This window comes from Rhinatrema bivittatum, chromosome 5 (genome assembly GCF_901001135.1).
Source record: "Rhinatrema bivittatum chromosome 5, aRhiBiv1.1, whole genome shotgun sequence".
In the NCBI taxonomy this organism is placed as follows: Eukaryota; Metazoa; Chordata; class Amphibia; order Gymnophiona; family Rhinatrematidae; genus Rhinatrema; species Rhinatrema bivittatum.
This window is the reverse complement of record NC_042619.1, coordinates 3,944,086-3,968,935: the sequence shown is the minus strand read 5'-3', so window position 1 is coordinate 3,968,935 and position 24,850 is coordinate 3,944,086. Positions and strand designations below refer to the sequence as shown.

General features: G+C 46.8%; 1 protein-coding gene across 2 annotated transcripts in view; it reads left to right on the top strand.

Annotated features, from left to right (window-relative positions):
• Positions 1-24,850, top strand: part of SMPD1 (sphingomyelin phosphodiesterase 1) — a 75,349-nt gene that overhangs the window by 14,154 nt on the left and 36,345 nt on the right. For both annotated transcript variants that reach the window (XM_029601913.1, XM_029601914.1), the window contains exons 2-4: positions 10,766-11,529; positions 16,242-16,413; positions 17,976-18,052. In XM_029601913.1, the coding sequence (XP_029457773.1) occupies positions 10,766-11,529; positions 16,242-16,413; positions 17,976-18,052 (1,013 nt within the window). The remainder of the gene's footprint in view (positions 1-10,765; positions 11,530-16,241; positions 16,414-17,975; positions 18,053-24,850) is intronic.

Here is a 24,850-nt window from a genome sequence, read left to right as displayed (position 1 = left end):
GAGCAGAACAGAACAAATGTAAATTAAAGAAATGCACACATTTTAAATGGGGATAATGTCTGTAATGTCCCAGTGGGTGCCCAGCTGAGCAGCAGTGACCATCAGACCGTATGATTCGATATCGCAAATAAGATGCAGAGAAGTCACACAAAGTCCCAAGTTTTGAATTTCAAAAATACAGACTGTGTCAAACTGGGGACGTACCTGGAGGAAGAACTGGAAGACTGGGAGATGTGGAACAACAGTGGGGCCAAACTAAAAGGAGCAATTACCAAGGCAACAAATCAATAAGTTAGAAAAATAAACAAGAGTAAGAGAAATAAGAAACCGATCTGGTTCTCTAAGGAGGTGACCGAAAAAATAAAGACAAAAAGAACAGCATTCAAGAAATATAAAGGATCCCAAAGGGAGGAACAGAGGGAAGAATATCTGGTGGAACAGAGGGAGACAAAGAAAGCAATCAAGAAAGCAAAAGTTTAAGCAGAGAAAGGATGGACAAAGAGGTAAAGCGAGGTGACAAAACATTTTTCAGATACATCAGAGAAAGGTCGAAGTAGAATAGTGAAATTAAAAGGTGGCAATGATCAATGTGTGGAGAGAGATGAAGAAATGGCCGAAATATTAAACAAATACCTCAGTTTATTGATCACTAAACAAGACCCTGGAGAAGGACCGTAGATGGGGGTGAGGAAGACGAAACTCCATTTACAGAGGGAGAAGGTATGGAAAGAGCTGGGGAAAACTGAAAGTGGACAAAGCCATGGGGCCGGATGAGGTTCATCCCAGGATACTGAGGGAGCTCAGAGATGTCCTGGCGGGTCCACTGTGTGACCTGTTCAATAGATCCCTAGAAATGGGAGTGGTGCCGAGTGATTGGAGAAGAGCAGTGGTGGTCCTGCTTCACAATTAATTTAGCACTATAATTCCCATCACTTCCTTAGAGATGCCCTGTATTTATCTCAATCGTTCCTGAATTCAGATGCTATTTTTGTCTTCACCACTTCCACTGGGAGGCATCCACTGCCCTCTCTGTAAAGAAATATTTCCTAAGATTACTCCTGAGTCTGCCCCCTTTAAACCTCATCTCTAGTGCCTCCTTTCCGTTGAAAGAGGTTCACCTCCTGTGCATGGAAAACTTCAAGACATTTGAATGTCTCTATCTTATCACACATTTTTCAGTGTTTCCTCATCCTGGCCAGGCAGGCGGTAATATTTACCTACTACTATACTCTTCCCTTTTAACCTTGGAATTTTTATTCATAACAATTCAAGGTGCATTTTCTTGCCTACAAAACTATTATCCTGCTTGACTCTATGCCATCCATAAAATATCGTGCCCACTCCCACCCCCCATCAGTTTTATCTGTCCTGATATGTTGATATAATTTGTACCCTGATATCACAGTGTCCCATTGGTTATCTTTGTTTCCCCAAGTCTATGAGATGCCTTTTATATCTATATCTTCATTTAGTTCTCAGGTAACCCCCTGCCTGGATGTTAGAAATGCTTTCTCTGCTCTTAAGTACCAAATCCCATATTGTCTCTTCCTCACTTGCAGTAACCAAGCAAAGCTTTTAGTATATCAGCCCCAAGAAGGTATCGCTAGGAGAAAGGAGAAAGTAATATTACCTCTCCATAGATGTCTGGTGAGACTCCACCTTGACATGTTTCATTCTGGAGACCACATCTACAAAAAGACATTGACTAGGTCAGTGCTTCTCAACCTTTTTTTTGGCCGGGACACATCTGACAGATGGTTCTCACATGCGTGACACACTGAACATGTTACAGTCACGGGGCTATATGTAAACATGCACTCTGCATCCTCAGGAATCCCCTCAACCCCCAGCAATGAGTGCAGAGCAGATCTAGGGCATTACCCTGTAAATCTCACCATACAAAAAAGATATTCTAGTTCTGATGACATCTCAGTAAAAGCAAAACAAACTCCCTTTACTACCAGGCACAACAGCCTTCCTTATGAAAAGGCAGTAATTTACCACTAATGCATGTCCTATTGAGAAAACACAACAAATAAGATTGATACAAATGCCTACATGCTAGTAAAATACCTCACCTCGGTCACACAATCAGAACTGACCTTCACCAAGTACAGAAAGACCACAAATTATAAATATGGAGACAAACTGGAATGGAAAACCAAAAAAGGCCACTCTGCATTCTGTGCGAACCTGGAGAAATGGAAAGAGAAATATAGCACCTAACAGACTCTCAGGATTTGCAATAATGCACACAAACTAACCTGCTCAAAGTTACACCTGTATTATGGAACACACTCAACAGTAACAATCCTTTCTAAGAAATACAACTATTAAACCAGGCCCTAAACACTAATACATTTCCTATTGGGAAAACAGAATAAGCCAAGCTGCTATAGAACCCCACACAGAAATAATTGTAAAGCTACACTAAAAATGTTACAAAACAGCTGCTGAACAGAATAATATCCAACAATTAAAAACTCATAAAAATTATTAAAACATGTCCAAATATCAATAAAATATTTCAAAAGAGTAGACATCGCATAATACCCAATAGTTAAAATGGCAGTCAATCAAGAAATATAAATTTAAAAAGCCACCTTTACTTACCCTCTCCAGCAACTCTCCTACTCCTTTCCCTTCCAGGCCAATAGCGCTCACCAGAAGCAGCAAGGGATGCTGAAGCTCTGTCCTCAGTCCTCTTCCTTAGGGCCCACAACCAGTCACTCACACACACACACCCCCAATTAGACCTCACGACCAGTCTCTCACACCAGTCATCTTCCTGACCAGTCTCTCTCACACAGAAACACATCACCTCCCTGACCAGTCTCTCTCTCAATCACACACATGCTCCCCCCTCTTATGTATAAGCTCAAAATCACACACAAATGCTCTTGCACCCATTCAAACCCACACCCACCAGCACTCACCCAGGCACCCATTCACACCCAACAGCACTCACCCAGGCACCCATTCACACCCACACCCACCAGCACTCACCCAGGCTCCCATTCACACATGCATGCACCGGGCCTCACCGCCAAATCCTTCGCTGCAGGGATCAGCTCCTTTGGTGACCTTGCTTGGCCGGGGTCGGGCTTCCTCTTCACCGCCACGGGGATGGGCTCCCATGGCAGCCTTGCTTGGCTGGGGTCGGGCTCCCATGGTGGTCTTGTTTGGCCGGGGTCGGGCTTCCTCTTCGCCGCCACAAGGATAAGCTCCCTTGGCGGCCTTGCTTCAACACTGCCACTCCTCCCATCCCCTGCCCCTATACCCCTTCTTCCTGCCTCACTGGCCAATCAGAGGCTTCCTCCCTTCTTCCTACTCCCACTGGCAGGTAGAAGGGAGGAGGCTTCCGATTGGCCTGCGCGGGGACAGGAAGAATGGAGGAGACTTCCCATTGGCCCACAGGGGCAGGGAATGGGGAAGCACAACCAGGGCAGTGGGACACTGGGAGCCGCGACACACCTGCCGGTGCTTGGTGACACACAGATATGTCGCGACACACCGACTGAGAATCGCTGGACTAGGTAGTAGTATTCAAAGAAGGGCCACCAATTTTTCAGACATTAATTGGGACATCCCAGTTGCAGTGTCTTCTAGAAGCAGGGACATCTTGGATTCTCTGCAAGGAGAAATGTTCTGTCAACTGGTAATGGAACCCACATGGGAGGGGGCGATACTGGACCTGGTGGATGATCATCTGGAAACCAGGGCTCACCAGATGGTGTGAGTCGGTATTACAGCGCAAGAGATGATGAAGTTTCATTCTACGGCGAGGGACCTAAATGGAGGAGCACCTCAAGGAGACATTAACTGGATGAGAAAATCTAGGGGATGTAGAAGGGCAGTGGGCAAAACTAAAAGGAGATATAACAGCAAGTAATCTTTTTGTTAGGAAAGTAAATAAAGGAAAGAGGAAAAAGACACCATTATGATTTTCTAAAGAAGGAGCTGAAGAGGTTAGCATTCCTGAACTTCAAGGGATCGCAGATAGAGGAAGACACTGACAGAAGATAATATCTGGAAAGATTAAGAGAAGCTGGGAAAGTAGTCAGGAATGTAAAGATTCAAACAGAAGAAAAAATAGGAAATACGATAAAATGGAAGCCAAAACTTTTTTTATTTAGATATGTTAGCGATAGAAGGAAGTGCAAAAGTGTTATTGTGAGACTCAGAGGTGAAGGAGAGGAAGATGTAGAGGCTGAAGAGGAAAAAACATAATTGCTTAACAAATATTTCTGTTCAGTGCTCACTGTGGGAAGGGCTTGGAGCAGGATCACATAAAACAAACACAAGTAAGACTGGAAGTCAGATAAACCTCAATCGATTTTCAGAACAGTGAGCTCGTGAGGAACTAACTAAACTTCAAGTAGATAAGGTGATGGGGCCGGATGGGACACATCCGAGGGCACTAAGGGAACTTAGAGATGTCCTGGCAGCTCCTCTGGTGACCTTTTCACTGCTTCCTTAGAGTCTGGAGTAGTTCTGGAGGACTGGGGATGGGCGGATGTGGATCCTATTCACATAAGTGGAGGTAAGGAGGAGGCTGGGAATCACAGACCAGTTAGTCTGACCTCTGTTATAAACAAACTAATGGAACTGATGCTAAAACAGAGGAATCCATGGATTGCAAGATCTGAGGCAGCCTGGGTTTACCAGAGGTAAAGCTTGTCAGATGAATCTGATCAATTTCTTTGATTGGGTGACCAGAGAGTTGGATCAAGGAAGATGTATGTAACTGGATTCCAGCGAGGCCTCTGACACGGTTCTGCATAGGAGACATAAATACATTGTTTGCCCTTGGTCTGCATCCTAGAGTGAGCGACTGGGTTAGAAACTGGCTGAGTGGGAGGTGAGAAGGGGCAGTGGTAAATGGAGATTTCTCCGAGGAGGGGGTTGTTACTAGCAATGTGTCTCAGGGATCGATGCTTGGACCAGTGCTTTTCAACATTTTTGTAAGTGATATAACAAAAGGGTTATTGGGAAAAGTTTGTCTCTTTGCTGATGATACCAAAATTTGTAACAGGGTGGACAGCCAGGGAGGAGTGGAAAAAATGAGGAAGGATATAGCAAAGCTCGGGGAATGGTCTAAGGTCTGCCAGCTAAGATTTAATGCTAAAACATACAGAGTAATGCACTGAGAATGCATAAAACCAAGGGAGAGGTGCAGTATTGGAGGTGAAATTCTTCAAAGCACAAAGGAACTGGGACTAATTGTATCTGATGATCATAAGGAGGCCAAACATGGGGATAAAGTGATGGTAAAAGCCAGAAAGCTGCTCAGATGCATAGGGAGAGGACTGGTCAGCAGAAAAGGGAGGTGATATTGCTCCTGTATAGATTAGTGAGACCTCACTTAAGAACATAAGAAATTGCCATGCTGGGTCAGACCAAGGGTCCATCAAGCCCAGCATCCTGTTTCCAACCGAGGCCAAACCAGGCCACAAGAACCTGGCAAGTACCCAAACATTAGACAGATCACAAGCTACTATTGCTTATTAATTACCGTAATAGCAGTTCATGGATTTTTCCTCTAGGAACTTATCCAAACCTTTTTTAAACCCAGTTACACTAACTGCTGTAACCACATCCTCTGGCAATGAATTCCAGAGCTTAACTATGCACTGAGTAAAAAAGAATTTTCTTCAGTTTCTTTTAAATTAGCTTCTTGTTAACTTCATGGAGTGCCCCCTGGTTCATCTATTATCTGAGAGAGTAAATAACCGAGTCACATCTACTCGTTCAAGACCTCTCATGATCTTAAAGACCTCTATCATATCCCCCCTCAGCCGTCTCTTCTCCAAGCTGAACAGCCCTAACCTCTTCAGCCTTTCCTCATAGGGCAGCTGTAACATGCCCCTTATCATTTTGTTTATCCTTCTCTGCATTTTCTCCAGTGCAGTTATATCATTTTTGAGATGCGGAGGTGCACACAATTCTCAAGGTGCGGTCTCACCATGGAGCGATACAGAGCCATTATGACATTTTCCATTTTATTCACCATTCCCTTCCTAATAATTCCCAACATTCTTTTTACTTTTCTGATCATCACAGCACACTGAGCCAGTGATTTCAATGTGTTATCCACTATGATGCCTAGATATTTTTCCTGGATGGTAGCTCCTAATATGGGACCTAACATTGTGTAACTACAGCAAGGGTTATTTTTCCCTATATGCATCACCTTGCACTTATCCACATTAAATTTCATCTGCCATTTTGATGCCCAATCTTCCAGTCTCAGAAAGTCTTCCTGCAATTTATCACAATCTGCTTGTGATTTAACTACTCTGAATAATTTTGTATCATCCGCAAATTTGATCACCCCTTTCCAAATCATTTATAAATATAGTAATAAGCACCGGTACAAGTACAATTCTGGAGACCGCACCTTCAAAATGATATAAACAGGATGAAGTCGGTCCAGGGGGAGGCTGCTAACATGGTCAGTGGTCTTCATTCTATGGCACATGGGGATAGACTTAAAGATCTAAACATGAATACCCTAGAGGAAAGGCGAGATAGGGGAGATAGGATCGAGACATTCAAATATCCCAAAGGTTTCTATGCACACGAGTTGAGCCTTTTTCAATGGAAAGGAGACTCTAGATCATGGGATGAGGGTGAAAGGGGGTAGACTCAGGAGTAAGCTTAGAAAATATTTCTTTACAGAGAATTACAGCTTCCCCGTGGAAGTGGTGGGGACAAAACTATCTCAATTCAAGAAAGCATGGGATAAATACAGGGGATCTCGAAGGAAGTGATGGGAATTATAGTGCTAAATTATTTGGACAGATGGGCAATTGGATGGGCCATACAGACTTTCTGCCATCATGTTTCTAAAATGGTCCATAGCATAGAAACATAGAAATGACTGCAGAAAAGTACTAAATGGTCCATCCAGCCTGCCAGCAAGCTTCTTATGGTAGTATCTGTTGTGCTATGTAGGTTACTCCCTTGCTTATCCTTTTCCCAGACCATAACATTCAGGGCCCTTGTTGGTTGCTGTGTGAATCCAATTCCCCGTTATGGCTTGCCATTGAAGCAGAGAGCAATGCTGGGAGTTGCATCTGAAGTATCAGGCTTATTGGTTAAGGGTAGTAACCGCCACATCAGCAAGTTACCCCCTTGCGCTCCTTTCCTTATCTCCATCCTCTAACCTTTAGGGATCCACAGTGGTTATCCCATGCCCCTTTGAAATCTTTCACAGTTTTCGTCTTCACCACCTTCTCCGTTAGCACATTCCAGGCATTCACCACCCTCTCTGTGAAGAAGCTAACGATGCTCTTTCTGGAAGAATGGAGGGAAATGAATGATAAAATCATTTGAATATCCATCAGACTTCAAAGGACTGTCTGAAGGCAGTATTCCAATAAAACGCAGAGGTCAAGGACGAGGGTCATCACATGAAGCTGAAAGGAGGGAGGCTCAAAAGGAACATGAGAAAACAGTTTTGTCACGAAGAGTTTAGTTTATTAGTTTATCTTAATACACTGTCTTTTGTAAGATAAATCAAAGCAGGGTACCGCTTCCAGGGGTAGACACCTGGAGCACAATTCCAGTGCAGGTTACAGGAGCTACAAGAGTGACAGAATTCAAGCTTTCATGGGACACTGGGGACAAAAGGGAGGGACTGGGAGGAGCACAGGCCAGGCGAGATCTGCGATAGCACAGTAGGTGGGTACACTGGGCAGACTGGGTGAACCAAATGGTCTTTATCTGCCGACATTTTCCCTAGTTTGGATACCTGCATCCTTACTGTCTTTGGTTTCTGATTACTTTATGATCCCATATGGCTCTCTGGTAACAGGATGGCCTGACCTGGAAACATACACATGTCCCTTCCTTCTACTCCATGTTATGCCCCACACAATGCAAAGTAATCAATCCAGCCAACAACAGAAAGAAACCTTGGTACACCCCTGAACTCAGAGCCATGAAAACGAAACTCGGAAAACTTGAAAAAAGATAGCACAAAGAACAACTCCCTGCCTTACAATCGAAGTTCCAAAACTTACTTCACACCTATAGTAAAGCCACGGACAAAGCCAAAAAAGACTTCTACTCTCAAAGAATTCACCAGTTCCAATTCAACCCCCGAGCCCTCTTTCAATGTGTATCCAACCTTATCACCTTCCCCCTAACATTCTTCCCAACAATGATGACCAATCCAAATGTGAAAAACTCGCCTTATGACACGCTTCTCTCCCCCCCCCCCCCTACACCCAACTATTCCCTCATACCCACCAACACTTCCCCCAAGAACTCCATGTATAACATCCTTTTACACAAATCCTCTGTATCTGCAAACACCACAGCTACACTTACCTCATTCGAGAATACATCGCCTTTAGAAATAGAGTCCACACTCAAAAAAAAAAAAATTAAAACCCGCAGTGCATTTCTCAGACACTATCCCTACTAAGACACTCCTCACCATACCCAATATAATAGCAAAACCCATAGCCAATATCATTAACAAATCCATTTCCCTTGGCTTGGTTCCAATGCAACTCAAAAAGGCCATTGTAAAATCTATCCTCAAAAAACCTGAACTTGATCCCGCGGAACCTGCTATCGCCCAGTATCTAACCTCCCCTTCTTATCAAAAATTCTGGAAAAAATCATCAACCAGCAGCTGACTGACTACCTGATGAAAATCATATTCTATTCCCATCGCAATATGGGTTTCGTAAACATCATAGCACCGAAACCCTCCTTATCTCCCTCTCGGAATGCATACTCAAAGCCCTAGACAAAGGAAAATCCTATATTCTTGCTCTATTAGATATTTCAGCCGCATTTGACACTGTCAACCACTTTTCTGATCACCACAGCCTCCTAAAGCGCCTTAAAGAAATTGGCATCTCTGGTACCCCCCTCCTATGGTTCCAATCATACCTTAACGACAGATATTACAGTGTAAAAATCGGACACTATGAATCAAAACCTATCAGACTATCACAAGGAGTGCCACAAGGCTCCTCTCTCTCCTCCACACTATTTAACATTTACCTCCTCCCTTTCTGTCAACTACTCTCCAAACTTGGTCTCCCACACTTCATCCACGCTGATGATGTGCGCAGATCCTTATCCCCATTACAGACTCTCTCACGAACGCCTTAAAAATTTGGAACTCAGCCCACACTGACATTAATAAAACTCCTCTTAGACAACTTCCTGGCTCTTAACGCTACCAAAACAGAGCTTCTCATCATATCACCCCACAATATCTCCTTCCACACCCCATTGTCCCACTCACAATCCCCCCCTTACACCACCTCTCAACATGTCCGCAGCCTCGGCGTAAATATTGACAACCACCTCAATCTGAAAACGTTCATCTCCTCCACCATCAAAAATGGCATCTTCAAACTCCACACTCTAAAAAGACTCAAACCCCTCCTACACCCCTATGACTTTCGCACAGTACTCCAAGTCATCCTGTCAAGTATCCAAGTGTCCAAGTATCCTGTCAAAACTTGACTACTGTAATGCGATCCAATAGGCCTTCCAAAAAACTCAATACAACCATTGCAGATGCTACAAAATGCTGCTGCCCACTTACTCACCAACACCCATCGTCATGAACATATTACACCGGTTCTCCAGTTCCTACACTGGCTTCCAATCTCATACAGGATAATATATAAAACCCTTACACTTAAAGTCCATACACAATCACAATATGCAATGGTTCTCTGAACAATTCATCTTCAGCAACCCGAATAGACCTACCAGAACGCATCATCAGGCGAAAGTTATTACACCATCACCCAAAACATACAAACTTATATCCACAAGAGAACGCTCTCTTACTATTGCAGGAATAGCCCAATGGAACAAAATGCCCCCAAGTCTTCGCCAGGAATCATGCCACAGGAAATTCAAACAAAACCACAAGACCTGGCTATGCAAGCAGGCATACTCTTGATCGTTTCTCTACTTTACCCACCTTCAGGGCGTTCTCCCATAATCCACATAATCCCAGCCTCACACAAGACTTTTCCCTTACAATTCCTCCTCCTCTTCATCCTCCCCATTCCCATTGCACAACACTTCATTTATACCCTGATAGTTCTGTATATATGCTCAACTGCTTTTATGTTCATATATATTTATGCTCTTCTGTACTTATGATCATTTTATGCTTATATATGCTCATATATATCTATGCTCTTCGGTCCTTATGCTTATACATGCTTATATATGCTCATATATTTCCTTGCTCATTGGTACTTATGCTCAGCTGTCTGTAGGCTGATCAGCTGTTTGTATGCTTATCCGCATCTTTTTTCAATTGTATTGGTGATTACCCATAGTCATGCTCATGTTGCACTCATGGTTTAGTTATTAAGTTTTGTTTACCTACCTCCCCCCTTTCCAATTATATTTATCTTATACCTGCTTCCGTTTATTATGTTCTCGTGTTTTATGTAAAGCCTGTTGCTACATTATGTTTCATTGTGAACAGAGGTGATGTTCTAAACGTGCCGCGGTATATAAAATCCCTTAAATAAATACATAAATGTTGTGTTCAGGTTGCATCTGTGGAGGTCCTGTGCTTAAGATTTCATATTCCCCAGAGACCTGTTGTGTAAGTTTTCGGGCCCCATGTTACACACACCCTGCTGACTGAAGCTCTCATTGTATCCATCACCTCTAATTGAGTTTCTTTCTCTCTCTCTCTCTCTCTCATTGCTCTCCTATCCCTCTGCCATGACTGTTTCCCTTCCCTCTCTCCACCACCCCACAGACCGAGGATAACATGGAGCATGTAGCGGATCTAGCTGCCTGGGTGTGCATGAAGCTGAAGCTGGAGGAGAGGCAGATATGTGTTGAAGTTGTGCAGCTCTTCAGGGATGACATGATATCTGCCTGGATCAGCTCTGTCCTCAGGCCCATTGAGATCTGTGGCCTGCTCCTGGGTAGTTCTTGTGGACACTGGGACATCTATTCAGACTGGAACATCACACTGCCGAACACGCCCAAGCCACCAGTCAAACCACCATTGCCCCCGCACCCTGGCTCCCCCACGAGCCGTGTGCTGTACCTGACAGATGTGCACTGGGACCGGGCCTACGTCCCAGGAAGTAACCCAGACTGTAAGGAGCCACTCTGCTGCCGCAATGGGAGTGGGATAGGCCACCGTGGAGCTGGACACTGGGGGGAGTACAGCAAATGTGACCTGCCACTGCACACCATCGAGAATCTGCTTCAGCATCTGGCCACGTCTGGCCCCTTCAACTATGTCTACTGGACTGGAGATATCCCAGCACACAACATCTGGGAGCAAACTCGCACAGATCAGCTGCTGGCACTCAGAAATATCACTAGCCTCATCCGCAAGTATCTGGGTCACTTACCAGTCTACCCAGCTGTGGGCAACCATGAGAGCACACCTGTGAACAGCTTCCCACCACCCTACATACATGGAAACCAGTCTTCACAGTGGTTGTATGAGGCTATGGCTGAAGAGTGGAAAGACTGGCTGACTCCGGAGGCTCTGCGCACCCTCAGGTGAGTCTGAAGTGACCCTGCACACCCTCTGGTAATCTCAAACACACTCAGGTGAAGCTAGTGGCCCTGCATACTCTCTCAAGTAAGATCAGTACCCCACCCACCCATCACTGAAGACATAGCTGCTCACAAACCCATCTGAACCCAAGACTACACTTACACCAAAGGCCCCAAGTCCTATTCAGGTGAGCCTGTAGAGCCTGCACACCTTTATGTGAAATCGAAGGCCCCACCTCCCACAGGTACAGACATGGCTGCTCCCATTCTTAGATGCTGGCCATCTTTGTCTGATCTGGAGGTCCTGTGCATTCTCAGGTAATGCTGAAGCCCCAAGTGAAACCAGAGACCCTACACATGCTTAGATGAGGCCAAGATCCTATGTACATACAATTATACCTGAAGACCATCCCTATAATAATTCAGGTGAACTCAGAAACCCTGCACGCTCATTTGAAGCCAGTGTTTGCCAACACACACTTGAGGCCATGCTTGTACATGTGCTCAGGTGGGATCAGAGAACTCACCCACCCTCAGGTGACCCTGGAGGCTCCACACACTTTCAAGTGAAGCTGAGACCCCAGACAATCTGCCACATAGAAATGTCATGGCAGAAAAAATGTACCTTATTTAGTCTGCCCATCCACACAATCCCTACCACTAGTAAGAGTGGGGGAACAGAAACGTAGAACATAACAAGAGATAAAGTCCATCTACATCTCCCATTCTGCTTTATAGTCCCTTCCTCTACCTCGGTGATCCCCTGCATTTATCCCTTGCTTTCCTGAATTCAGATACTGTTCTTGTCTCCACCAATTCCACTGGAAGGCTGTTCCACACATCTACCACCCTTTCTGTAAAGAAATATTTCCTAAGATTACTCTCGAATCTGCCCCCTTTCACCCTCATCTCATGACCCCTCGTTCTACAGCCTCCTTTCCATTGGAAAATGCTCATCCCCTGTGCATGGAAACCTTTGAGATATTTGAATGTCTCTAACCTATCTCCCCTATCTCCCCTTTCCTCTAGGTATTCATCTTTAGATCTTTAAGTCTATCCCCATGTGCTTTAGAGCAAACACCACTGACCAGGTTAGTAGCCTCCCCCTGGAGAGACTCCATCCTGTTTATATCCCTTTGAAGGTGGAGTCTCCAGGATTGTACTCAGTATTCCCAGTGAGGTCTCACCAGGGACCTATACAGGGGCAATATCTCCTCCCTTTTTCTGCTGACCCTTCCTCTCCATGTGCAGCCAAGCAGCTTTTTGGCTTTTACCATCGCTTTATCCACCTGTTTGGCCACCTTAAGATCATCAGATAGTTATCCCCAGATCCTGCTCTTCCTTTGTGCTTAGAAGAATTTTACCTTCAATGCTGTAGCTTTCCCTTTGGTTTTTGCATGCTAAATTCATTACTCTGCATTTTTTAGCATTAAATCTCAGCTGGCAGACCTTAGACCAGGGAATGGTGAACTTCCAGCTCTCACAGAGGAAGGATTAAAGTTAGCAACATTAGAATCAGGACTGGAGAATTATTCTAAGTACAAGAAACAGTTCAATCAAAATCCAGAGAGGTAAAGAAGCAATTTCTTGCACAAGCCACCTTCCCTAGGGTAGCATAAGCTCTGCTGAAATCAGCCCTAAATCCTCATCACAAGAGCTGCTTGTGTTCTCAGTCACCGATGTTAAGTGTTCCTTGTGCACAGGAAGGATTGAAAAAAGAGCCTTTATGGTACAATACTAATTGTATATAATAGCAAAATCTGCAAGGGGGGGAGAGCCAGGAAGATTTGGAAAACATTAGGAGGGATCTGGCAAACTCAAGCAATGGTCTAAGGCAGGGATGGCGAACTCCAGTCCTCGAGGGCCGCAAACAGGCCAGGTTTTCAGGATATCCTCAGAGAGCACGCATGAGAAGGATTTGCATGCAGTGCAGGCAGTGCATGCTGCAGGTAAATGCTAAACTAGCCAATAAGGGAGGTCCTTGTGGCACACCACAGTCCAAAGAGTTCCAGCGTGAAACGTGCTGCCCAACCCTAATCTGAAAAGATCTTCTAGTGAGGAATGCCCTGTGTCATGAGAATGTAATCTGTTAAAAACTTCACGTGAAGCCATATGAAAAGCGGAAGAAATGTGCAATAATGCTTTTAATAAAGACTTATTGTGATCACAATCAGAAAGGATAGCATTCTGGATAGATGCAAGCAACATTTTAGTATTGTGTGTTTTCCTGGAACCACACTAATAAATAATAACAGAACATCAAACACACCAACAGAACATCAAACACACTAAACAGAACATCAAACACACCAACAGAACATCAAACACACGAACAGAACATCAAACACACGAACAGAACATCAAACACACCAACAGAACATCAAACACACTAAACAGAACATCAAACACACCAACAGAACATCAAACACACTAAACAGAACATCAAACACACCAACAGAACATCAAACACACTAAACAGAACATCAAACTCACCAACAGAACATCAAACACACGAACAGAACATCAAACACACGAACAGAACATCAAACCCATCAAGAAAACGCTCAGGCTCTACTGGGGCACATTTATCTAGCAGTTTAGCTAAAATTGGGTCAAAAGCTGGAGGGCTTCCTCTTAACTGCCTGTCCTGAGGCCACGATTACAGGCTTCAGCGAATACTCCCTCAGAAAACATGCATCATTAAAATGTTCACAGACTTTCATACTGCATAAGCTCCAGAATGGGTGTTCATTGAGAGGATAAGCTGTAAGCTTTAAACGGACCACCTTCCTGGAGTGGAGCTGAAAACAGGGGGAGATGGCACATTTCCAGTGTAATCAGAGAGTTAAGAACAAGACATACTGGGTCAGACCAAGGGTCCATCAAGCCCAGCATCCTGTTTCCAACAGTGGCCAATCCAGGCCATAAGAACCTGGCAAGTACCCAAAAACTAAGTCTATTCCATGTTACCATTGCTAATGGCAGTGGCTATTCTCTAAGTGAACTTAATAGCAGGTAATGGACTTCTCCTCCAAGAACTTATCCAATCCTTTTTTAAACACCGCTATACTAACTGCACTAACCACATCCTCTGGCAACAAATTCCAGAGTCTAATTGTGCGTTGAGTAAAAAAGAACTTTCTCCGATTAGTTTTAAATGTGCCCCATGCTAACTTCATGGAGTGCCCCCTAGTCTTTCTAAAATCCGAAAAAGGAAATAACCGATTCACATCTACCCGTTCTAGACCTCTCATGATTTTAAACACCTCTATCATATCCCCCCTCAGTCGTCTCTTCTCCAAGCTGAAAAGTCCTAACCTCTTTAGTCTTTCCTCATAGGGAAGTTGTTCCATTCCCCTTATCATTTTGGCCACCCTTCTCTGTACCTTCTCCATCGCAATTATATCTTTTTTGAGATGCGGCGACCAGAATTGTACACAGTATTCAAGGTGCGGTCTCACCATGGAGCGATACAGAGGCATTATGACATTTTCCGTTTTATTCATCATTCCTTTTCTAATAATTCCCAACATTCTGTTTGCTTTTTTGACTGCCGCAGCACACTGAGCCGACGATTTCAATGTGTTATCCACTATGACGCCTAGATCTCTTTCTTGGGTGGTAGCACCTAATATGGAACCTAACATTGTGTAACTATAGCATGGGTTATTTTTCCCTATATGCATCACCTTGCACTTATCCACATTAAATTTCATCTGTCATTTCGATGCCCAATTTTCCAGTCTCACAAGGTCTTCCTGCAATTTATCACAATCTGCTTGTGATTTAACTACTCTGAACAATTTTGTACCATCTGCAAATTTGATTATCTCACTCGTCGTATTTCTTTCCAGATCATTTATAAATATATTGAACAGTAAGGGTCCCAATACAATCCCTGAAGCACTCCACTGCCCATTCCCTTCCACTGAGAAAATTGCCCATTTAATCCTACTCTCTGTTTCCTGTCTTTTAGCCAGTTTGCAATCCACGAAAGGACAACGCCACCTATCCCATGACGTTTTACTTTTCCTAGAAGCCTCTCATGAGGAACTTTGTCAAACGCCTTCTGAAAATCCAAGTATACTATATCTACCGGTTCACCTTTATCCACATGTTTATTAACTCCTTCAAAAAAGTGAAGCAGATTTGTGAGGCAAGACTTGCCCTGGGTAAAGCCATGCTGACTTTGTTCCATTAAACCATGTTTTTCTATATGTTCTGTGATTTTGATGTTTAGAACACTTTCCACTATTTTTCCTGGCACTGAAGTCAGGCTAACCGGTCTGTAGTTTCCCGAATCGCCCCTGGAGCCCTTTTTAAATATTGGGGTTACATTTGCTATCCTCCAGTCTTCAGGTACAATGGATGATTTTAATGATAAGTTACACATTTTTACTAATAGGTCTGAAATTTCATTTTTTAGTTCCTTCAGATCTCTGGGGTGTATACCATCTGGTCCAGGTGATTTACTACTCTTCAGTTTGTCAATCAGGCCTACCACATCTTCTAGGTTCACCGTGATTTGATTCAGTCCATCTGAATCATTACCCATGAAATCCTTCTCCAGTACGGGTACCTCCCCAACATCCTCTTCAGTAAACACCGAAGCAAAGAAATCATTTAACCTTTCCGCGATGGCCTTATCTTCTCTAAGTGCCCCTTTAACCCCTCAATCATCTAACGATTTCTCTAATCTGACTCTCTCCTTACAGGCTGGGTGGCTTCTACACGCTAAAGCTGAGCCCAGGGCTGCGCCTGGTGTCTCTCAACATGAACTTTTGTGCTCTTGAGAATTTCTGGCTTCTGATCAACTCCACAGACCCGGCTGGGCAGCTGCAGTGGCTGGCAGGAGTCTTACAAGGAGCAGAAGATCGCAAGGAGAAGGTAAGACAGAACCCTGACCTCTAGCAAACACCCTTCAATAATGGGTAACCCCTGACCAATGATTAAACCTCTAGCTCAGAAAGAGCAAGTTTGGGCAGAGCATGAACCCTGACCCCTCAGTTCACAGAAACTCTGCCCTAATTCTCCACCTCAGAGTGATTGGTCGGGTGACCACATTTTCTGTAGATTAGGATTCTCATGATCAGAAAGAAAGAAAAGTCAACCAGAAATTCAACCTGATCCATGGTAAGGAAAGCTTTCAGTGCCAGCTTCTCAACTCACATAATGTAGAGCACCCCACCCTCCACCCCAGCAGTACATAGGAGGAAGAGCCTTACCCTCAGCACCACACAGAAATAAGAGGGGAAGAGTGTCCCCCCACACCATGCTGGGCGGGTCCTGACTCAGAGGAAGAGTGCCCCCCCCCCACACCGTGCTGGGACGCTGGGTCAGAAGGAAGAGTGCCCCCCCCACACCGTGCTGGGACGCTGGGTGAGAGGGGAGAGTGCCCCCCCCCCACACCGTGCTGGGACGCTGGGTGAGAGGGGAGAGTGCCCCCCCCCCACACCGTGCTGGGACGCTGGGTCAGAGGGGAGAGTGCCCCCCCACACCGTGCTGGGACGCTGCGTCAGAGGGGAGAGTGCCCCCCCCCCCCACCGTGCTGGGACGCTGAGTCAGAGGGAAGAGTGCCCCCCCCCACACCGTGCTGGGACGCTGGGTCAGAGGGAAGAGTGCCCCTCCCCCACACCGTGCTGGGACGCTGGGTCAGAGGGAAGAGTGCCCCTCCCCCACACCGTGCTGGGACGCTGGGTCAGAGGGAAGAGGGCCCCCCCCCCACACCGTGCTGGGACGCTGGGTCAGAGGGAAGAGTGCCCCCCCCCCACACCGTGCTGGGACGCTGGGTCAGAAGGAAGAGTGCCCCCCCCCACACCGTGCTGGGACGCTGGGTCAGAGGGGAGAGTGCCCCCCCCCACACCGTGCTGGGACGCTGGGTCAGAGGGGAGAGTGCCCCTCCCCCACACCGTGCTGGGACGCTGGGTGAGAGGGAAGAGTGCCCCTCCCCCACACCGTGCTGGGACGCTGGGTCAGAGGGGAGAGTGCCCCCCCCCCCCCCCACCGTGCTGGGACGCTGGGTCAGAGGGAAGAGTGCCCCCCCCCACACCGTGCTGGGACGCTGGGTCAGAGGGAGGAGTGCCCCCCCCCCCACACCGTGCTGGGACGCTGGGTCAGAGGTAGGAGTGCCCCCCTCCCCCACAGTTTGCTGGGATACTGGGTTTATGTTGAATGAGTGGGGAGGAGTCTCCTCTCACCTATATAAATCGTCTATATCTTTATTCTGACTCCCATAACCTCCAGTTCTTATTCAAGGGTGTGGCAATATAAACTCCCTTGCCTGCCAGTGGGACTCCCTGTGCGTGGATCTGTGAGGTGCCAGCATGGTGCGAGCCTGGTCCTGCAGGCTCTGTTATAAGCAGTGGCGGCTTGGGGGTGGATAGAAGAAAGGAAGGGAGCGAGACCCTCTGAGATCAAGGAGCTTTAAGTGCTGTGCTGTTTCCTGGCAGGTTCATATCATTGGTCACATCCCACCGGCCTACTGCATAAAAAGCTGGAGCTGGAACTATTACCACATTATCAGCAGGTAAGAGGGAGAGGGAAACATTATCAGCAGGTGAGAGGGAGAGGGAAGCATTATCAGCAGGTGAGAGGGAAGCATTATCAGCAGGTGAGAGGGAGAGGGAAGCATTATCAGCAGGTGAGAGTGAAGCATTATCAGCAGGTAAGAGAGAGAGGGAAGCATTATCAGAAGGTGAGAGGGAGAGGGAAGCATTATCAGCAGGGGAGAGGGAGAGGGAAGCATTATCAGCAGGTGAGAGGGAGAGGGAAACATTATCAGCAGGTAAGAGGGAGAGGGAAGCATTATCAGCAGGTAAGAGGGAGGGGGAAGCATTATCAGCAGGTAAGAGAGAGAGGGAAGCACTATCAGCAGGTAAGAGAGAGAGGGAAGCATTATCAGCAGGTGAGAGGGAGAGGGAAGCATTATCAGCAGGTGAGAGGGAGAGGGATGCATTATCAGCAGGTAAGAAAGAGAGGGAAGCACTATCGGCAGGTAAGAGGGAGAGGGAAGCATTATCAGCAGGTAAGAGGGAGAGGGAGAGGGAAGCATTATCAGCAGGTGAGAGGGAGAGGGAAGCACTATCAGCAGGTGAGAGGGAAGCATTATCAGCAGGTGAGAGGGAGAGGGAAGCACTATCAGCAGGTGAGAGGGAGAGGGAAGCATTATCAGCAGGTGAAAGGGAGAGGGAAGCACTATCAGCAGGTGAGAGGGAGAGGGAAGCATTATCGGCAGGTAAGAGAGAGGGGGAAGCACTATCAGCAGATGAGAGGGAAGCATTATCGGCAGGTAAGAGAGAGGGGGAAGCATTATCAGCAGGTGAGAGGGAGAGGGAAGCACTATCAGCAGGTGAGAGGGAGAGGGAAGCATTATCGGCAGGTAAGAGAGAGGGGGAAGCACTATCAGCAGGTGAGAGGGAAGCATTATCGGCAGGTAAGAGAGAGGGGGAAGCATTATCAGCAGGTGATGGGGGGTGAGCGGTAGAACCAAACAGGTGTTCCCTGTACGTACCAGGATCAGACCAGACCGCTGGGTTATGCCTCCCTTCCAGCAGATGGAGTTAGAGAAAAGCTGAAAAGGCACCCCCCATATAACCTGGTGTGCACCTGCGATCCCTCAGTATTTCTCTGACTCCAGCAGATTGAGAGAGCATAACCTGCGGTCCTGATCATCTCTAAACTGGGAGGGTTCCTCTCACAGGTTTGGTTTAAATTTAATGGGGAATCCTCTGACTAGATCAATTCTTAAAAAAAAAAAAATAAAGGAGCAAAGGACACAGGCAGGCAAGGCAGGGCATTGCCCTATAGCCTTTTGCCGGAGTAACTTTTGGTCCCCTGCCCAGTGAGCTATCAGGGGGAGGATTCACCGGTGGGCCGGTCACTCTCCCCCTCCTCCAGAGAAGCAGCATACCTCGGAGACACAGCTATTCCAGAGAAGTCCAATTCCTCTGATGGGCCAGTATTTTTCTGGTTCAGGAAGGATTTATTTATTTATTTATTTTATTTATTTAAGGTTTTTATATACCGGCAATCATGAGCACATATCTTGCTGGTTTACATGAAACGGGAGTGCATTAAATACATCAACTAGAACTGTGGTGATCGAAGGAGCAGTTACAAATAACAAGGGTAGCAGAACTTGGATAAGAAGGAAGAGATAGGAAAGAATAAACGGTTGAACGGTATACAAATAAATTAAATGCTATGTAAAAATGGCATGATTAATGGCTGAATATTTGAAGTCCTTGGTTTGTATCTATGACGTGATATTAGATTGTGTCTGGGAAAGCTTGCTTGAATAACCAAGTCTTAAGTCCTTTCCTGAAAGTTAAGAGGCAAGGTTCCAGTCTGAGATCTGTGGGAATGGAATTCCACAGAGAAGGGCCAGCAGTGGAGGTGGCACGATCTCTTAGAGTGATGTGTTTGGTCATTTTCGCAGGAGGAACTTTGAGGGCGCCTCGGTAGACATTTCTGGTAGGTCTTGTCGAGTTGTATACTTGGAGGGGGATTTGTAGATCGAGGGAGATGCGTTGATGAATAGTTTTGAAGATGACACAAATGGCTTTGTACATGATACGGAAGTGGACGGGTAGCCAATGTAACTCTTTCAGAATGGGGGATATGTGGTCTCTCTTTCTTGCGCCTGTTAGTAATCGAGCTGCTGAATTTTGAACCATCTGTAGTGGTTTGGAGTAGGAAGAGGGCAGACCTAGCAATAGGGAATTGCAGTAGTCTAATTTTGCAAAAATGACTGCTTGGATGATCGTTCTGAAGTCTTGGGCATGGAAAAGAGGTCTTATCCTCTTCAGAACCTGGAGTTTATAGAAGCAGTCTTTGGTTGTTTTGTTGATATGGGCCTTGAAGTTTAGCCGGTTGTCTATTATCACTCCTAAGTCTCGAACTTGTGTGGTAGGTAGGTTGGTGGGAAGAGTAGTGGAGATGTTGGTTTCCGGAGAAATGAGAAGGATTTCTGTCTTAGAAGAGTTTAAGATGAGGTGTAGGTTGTTTAGTAGTTGTTTGATTTTCAGGTGGCATGATTCCCAGTAGTCAAGAGTTTCAGAATATGTATCTTTGATGGGGATGATGATTTGGATATCGTCTGCATAAAGGAAGTACTTTAGATTGAGGTTGGTGAGAAGTTGGCAGAGAGGAAGAAGATAGATGTTAAATAGGGTCGGAGATAATGAAGAACCTTGAGGGACTCCTATGACAGAGTCAAATCTAGAGGATTCCTTGTTTTGGATTTTAACTTTGTAACCTCTGTTATTGAGAAAGGTTTTGAACCAGGATAGGACGGTGCCGCTGATTCCTATAGACGAGAGTTGGTTTAGGAGGATGGCGTGGTTGACCGTGTCGAACGCTGCTGAGAGGTCTAACAAGATCAATAGGAATGAGTTTCCTTTGTCAAGGCCCATTAAGATATAATCTGTCAACGAGGAGAGGAGGGATTCTGTGCCTCGATTTTTTCTGAAGCCGTGTTGTGGGGTGAAGAGAAGATTGTTGTCTTCGATGAAATCTGAGAGTTGAGAGTTCACTAGTTTTTCCATGATCTTGGCGATGAATGGGAGGTTAGCTATGGGGCGGAAGTTGTTGGACCATGAGGCATCCTGAGGCAAGATTTATTACTAACTCAGGATGTTCCCCTGAGTTAGTAATAAAGTTAAGAAAAAAAAAAGTTAATAAAGTTAACTCAGGATTCATCTTGGCGATGAATGGGAGGTTAGCTATGGGGCGGAAGTTGTTGGACCATGAGGCATCCTGAGGCAAGATTTATTACTAACTCAGGATGTTCCCCTGAGTTAGTAATAAAGTTAAGAAAAAAAAAAAAAAAGAAGACAAAGCAATTTCTTTGAGAGAGAGAAGGTTTTTTTTAATTTAAATACAGACCTTTTTGGCCCCCGCCTGCCTTGATCTCCCGGGCCTCCGGACGGGGTGGCCTGTCACCCGACAGCGTTTTCACGCCTTTCTTATGCCGCGGGGAGCCGGTGTACCGGCTCTCCCACGAAGGCCACTGCTCCTGGTGTATCCCCGGGGGGGGTGGAGGGGCCTTCGCAGCGGCCGATTTCTAGCAGGGGAGCAGCCCTGCCGCACCCGAGGGGACACAAAAGTGCACCGCTTTCTCGGAGGCAGAGGCCCGGCACGCTCCCAATCAGCACGGGGTCGGTGGCTATCTTGCCTCCTTCTGATCCCGCGGTGGCCATCTTGCCTCAGGCAGATCGCGATGTCGATTCCATAGGGGAGGGAAAGGAGCTTCCTCCTCTGTCCCCACTGGCACTCAGCTCTCAGAGACCACACGATTTTCAGCGGGACTCGGGTCTGCCCCCGTTTCCCATCGGCGGGGGGGGGGGGGGCCCTTAAAGAGACCTCACCCATTTTCTTCCCAGTTTGTCTTGCTTCTACATAAAGCTTATGTGGAAGCTGAAACACTGGGAAAAATCGGTCTCCTGCCCAAGCTAAGTATTTTAAGGGCACAGCAGACCAGGAAAGCCCTGGGTCGGAGCTGCCTTGCATGGTCCAGGGTGGTGGATCTTCTATCCCTGTCTCATCTGCTGATCTCATGTCTCAGGACCCTCCCACTCATGATCTGGGTGATGATGTGGGCAGTGCCGATGCGGTGGAGGGGGATGATCCGCAGATACTCCGCTTGTTCCGCAAGGAGGAGCTGGACCCGTTAATTTCACATGTACTTCAGGTAATTGAGATCCCAGTTCCACAAGCAATTCTGGATACTTCACCGGGAGACTCAGTGTTATCGGGACTTCGCGCTCCGCCGCAAACATTTCAATTCCGTCCAAAACTTTTCCAGCTCGTGTCCCGGGAATGGAATACTCCTGAAGCTACCCTGCGAGTCAGCAGAGCCATGGAAAAGCTTTATCCACTTCCTAATGAGTCCTTGGAGCTTCTTAAGATCCCCAAGGTGGATTCGGCAGTCACGGCCATTGCCAAGCATACTACCATTCCCGTAACAGGAGGTACAGCGCTCAAGGACCTTCAGGATAGGAAGCTGGAAGTCTTCCTTAAGCGGATTTTTGAAGTTTCGGCTTTAGGAGTGAGGACCATGGTTTGCAGCAGCATGATGCAGAGGGCCACCCTCCATTGGGTCTAACAAATGCTTACGGCACAGGATCTTCCTCCTGAGGAAGCTGAACAGGCGAACTTCAGCAGTTTCCGCAAGGCAGCTCCCATGGCTATGTAACTGGTCGGCGGACGCCTCCTCTAAGTCACAATTGGGTTCCTTTCCTTTTTGGGGCAAGCTTTTATTTGGAGACGAGCTAGAGCAGCTGGTTCGTTCCTTGGGGGAGAACAAAGTTTACAAGCTACCGGAGGACAAGCCCAGATCATTTTGTTCTCCCGGCACATTTCGAGGACAGTGCCGCTTCCACTCGGGGAGGGGCTCTTCCTCCTACACCCCTCGGCAGCCGCCCACAAGGTCTCAAGCATGAGCACATTCCTTTTGTGGCAGGCGGCCTCAGCAAACTGGAACCTCTCATGTCTTTAACAACAACAAAGCGTCCCAATGAAGGGACGCTGGCCCATCCTTCAGTTCTGGAGATCGGGGGGCGACTCTTCCACTTTCGGGAGGAATGGGCCAGGATAACCTCAGACCAGTGGGTTCTCGACATTATAAATCACGGCTACGCTTTGGATTTTGCACAACCCCTTCGCGACCTGTTTCTAATTTCTCCCAGCGGATCTCAGACGAAGCAGCAAGGGGTTTCGCAAACACTGGCTCGATTGCAGGCCCTGGGAGCCATTGTTTCAGTTCCCGCAGCTGAGCAGCGGACTGGTCACTACTCCATTTACTTCATCGTTCCCAAGAAGGAGGGCTCCTTCCGCCCGATATCGGATTTGAAGCAGGTCAACAAGGCGTTGCGTATCCCTCGCTTCCGAATGGAGACGTTGAGATCCGTCATTGCGGCTGTCCACAAAAGCGAATTTTTGGCTTCTTTGGATCTCACAGAGGCTTATTTCCATATAGGGATACAGGAGTATCATCAGAAATTTCTACGGTTCATGATCATGGGGAACCATTACCAGTTTTGTGCCCTACCCTTCGGGCTAGCGATAGCTCTGAGGGTTTTCACCAAGATGATGATGGTGGTAGCAGCGAGTCTTCGGAGAGAAGGCATATTAGTACATCCCTACTTGGAAGACTGGCTCATACGGGCGAAGTTGGAGATCCTCTGTGAGAATGCAGTACAATCAGTTTTGAGTCATCTGAGTTCCCTCGGCTGGGTTGTCAACTATACCAAGAGCCAGCTGGTTCCATCCCAGGTGTTGGAATTCCTGGGAGCACGTTTCGACATCGGTTTGGGCAAGGTTTCCCTGCCACTGGTGAGGATGGAGCGACTAATGTCTCAGGTTCGTCGCCTGTTAGCTCTTCCCTTACCCATGGTGTGGGATTATTTGCAGGTTCTTGGTTTTATGGCATCTACACTGGAGTTGGTCCCTTGGGCCTTTGCTCATATGCGACCTTTGCAGAGGGCACTACTTTCTCGTTGGGACGCCAAGTTGGCGGAGTTCCAGCTGCCATTACCGCTCCTCGAACCGGCCCGGTCCAGTCTGGATTGGTGGTTGATTCCAGATTACTTGCTTAGCGGCGTGGACCTGGAACCTCCTCAATGAATAATCGTGATGACGGATGCCAGCCTGACAGGTTGGGGGGCGGTCTGTCAGTCGCAGTCCGCACAGGACCAGGTGGTCCATCAATCATTTGGAAACCAGGGCGGTTCGCTTGGCACTGCGCCAATTTCTTCCACTGGTTCACCACCAGGCGGTTCGGGTCCTATCCGACAATGCGATCACCGTGGCTTACATAAACCGGCAAAGGGGCACAAAAAGTCAGCTAGTAGCCTCCGAAGTGGACAGGTTGATGGATTGGGCAGAACGCCATCTGTCTCACATAGCGGCATCCCACATAGCCAGGGAAGACAACGTACAGGCGGACTTCCTAAGCCAGCAGAAGATAGATCCCGGAGAATGGGAGCTATAAAACGAAGCACTGCGGCTCATCATCAGACGGTGGGGGACTCCCCGATTAGACTTGATGGCAACTCATTTGAACGTGAAAGCATCTCGTTACTTCAGTCGCAGAAGGGAGCACGGCTCAGAAGGCGTGGACGCTCTGGTTCTTCCTTGGCTCCCACATATTCTCCTTTACGTGTTTTCTCCATGGGCGCTGGTGCGGAAGGTTTTGCGCCGGATCGAATCCCACAGGGGACAGGTTGTTCTGGTGGTCCTGGAGTGGCCAAGAAGGCCGTGGTTTGCAGATCTGATCAACCTGGCGGTGGACGGCCCCTTAGGCCTCGGCCATCTACCACACCTA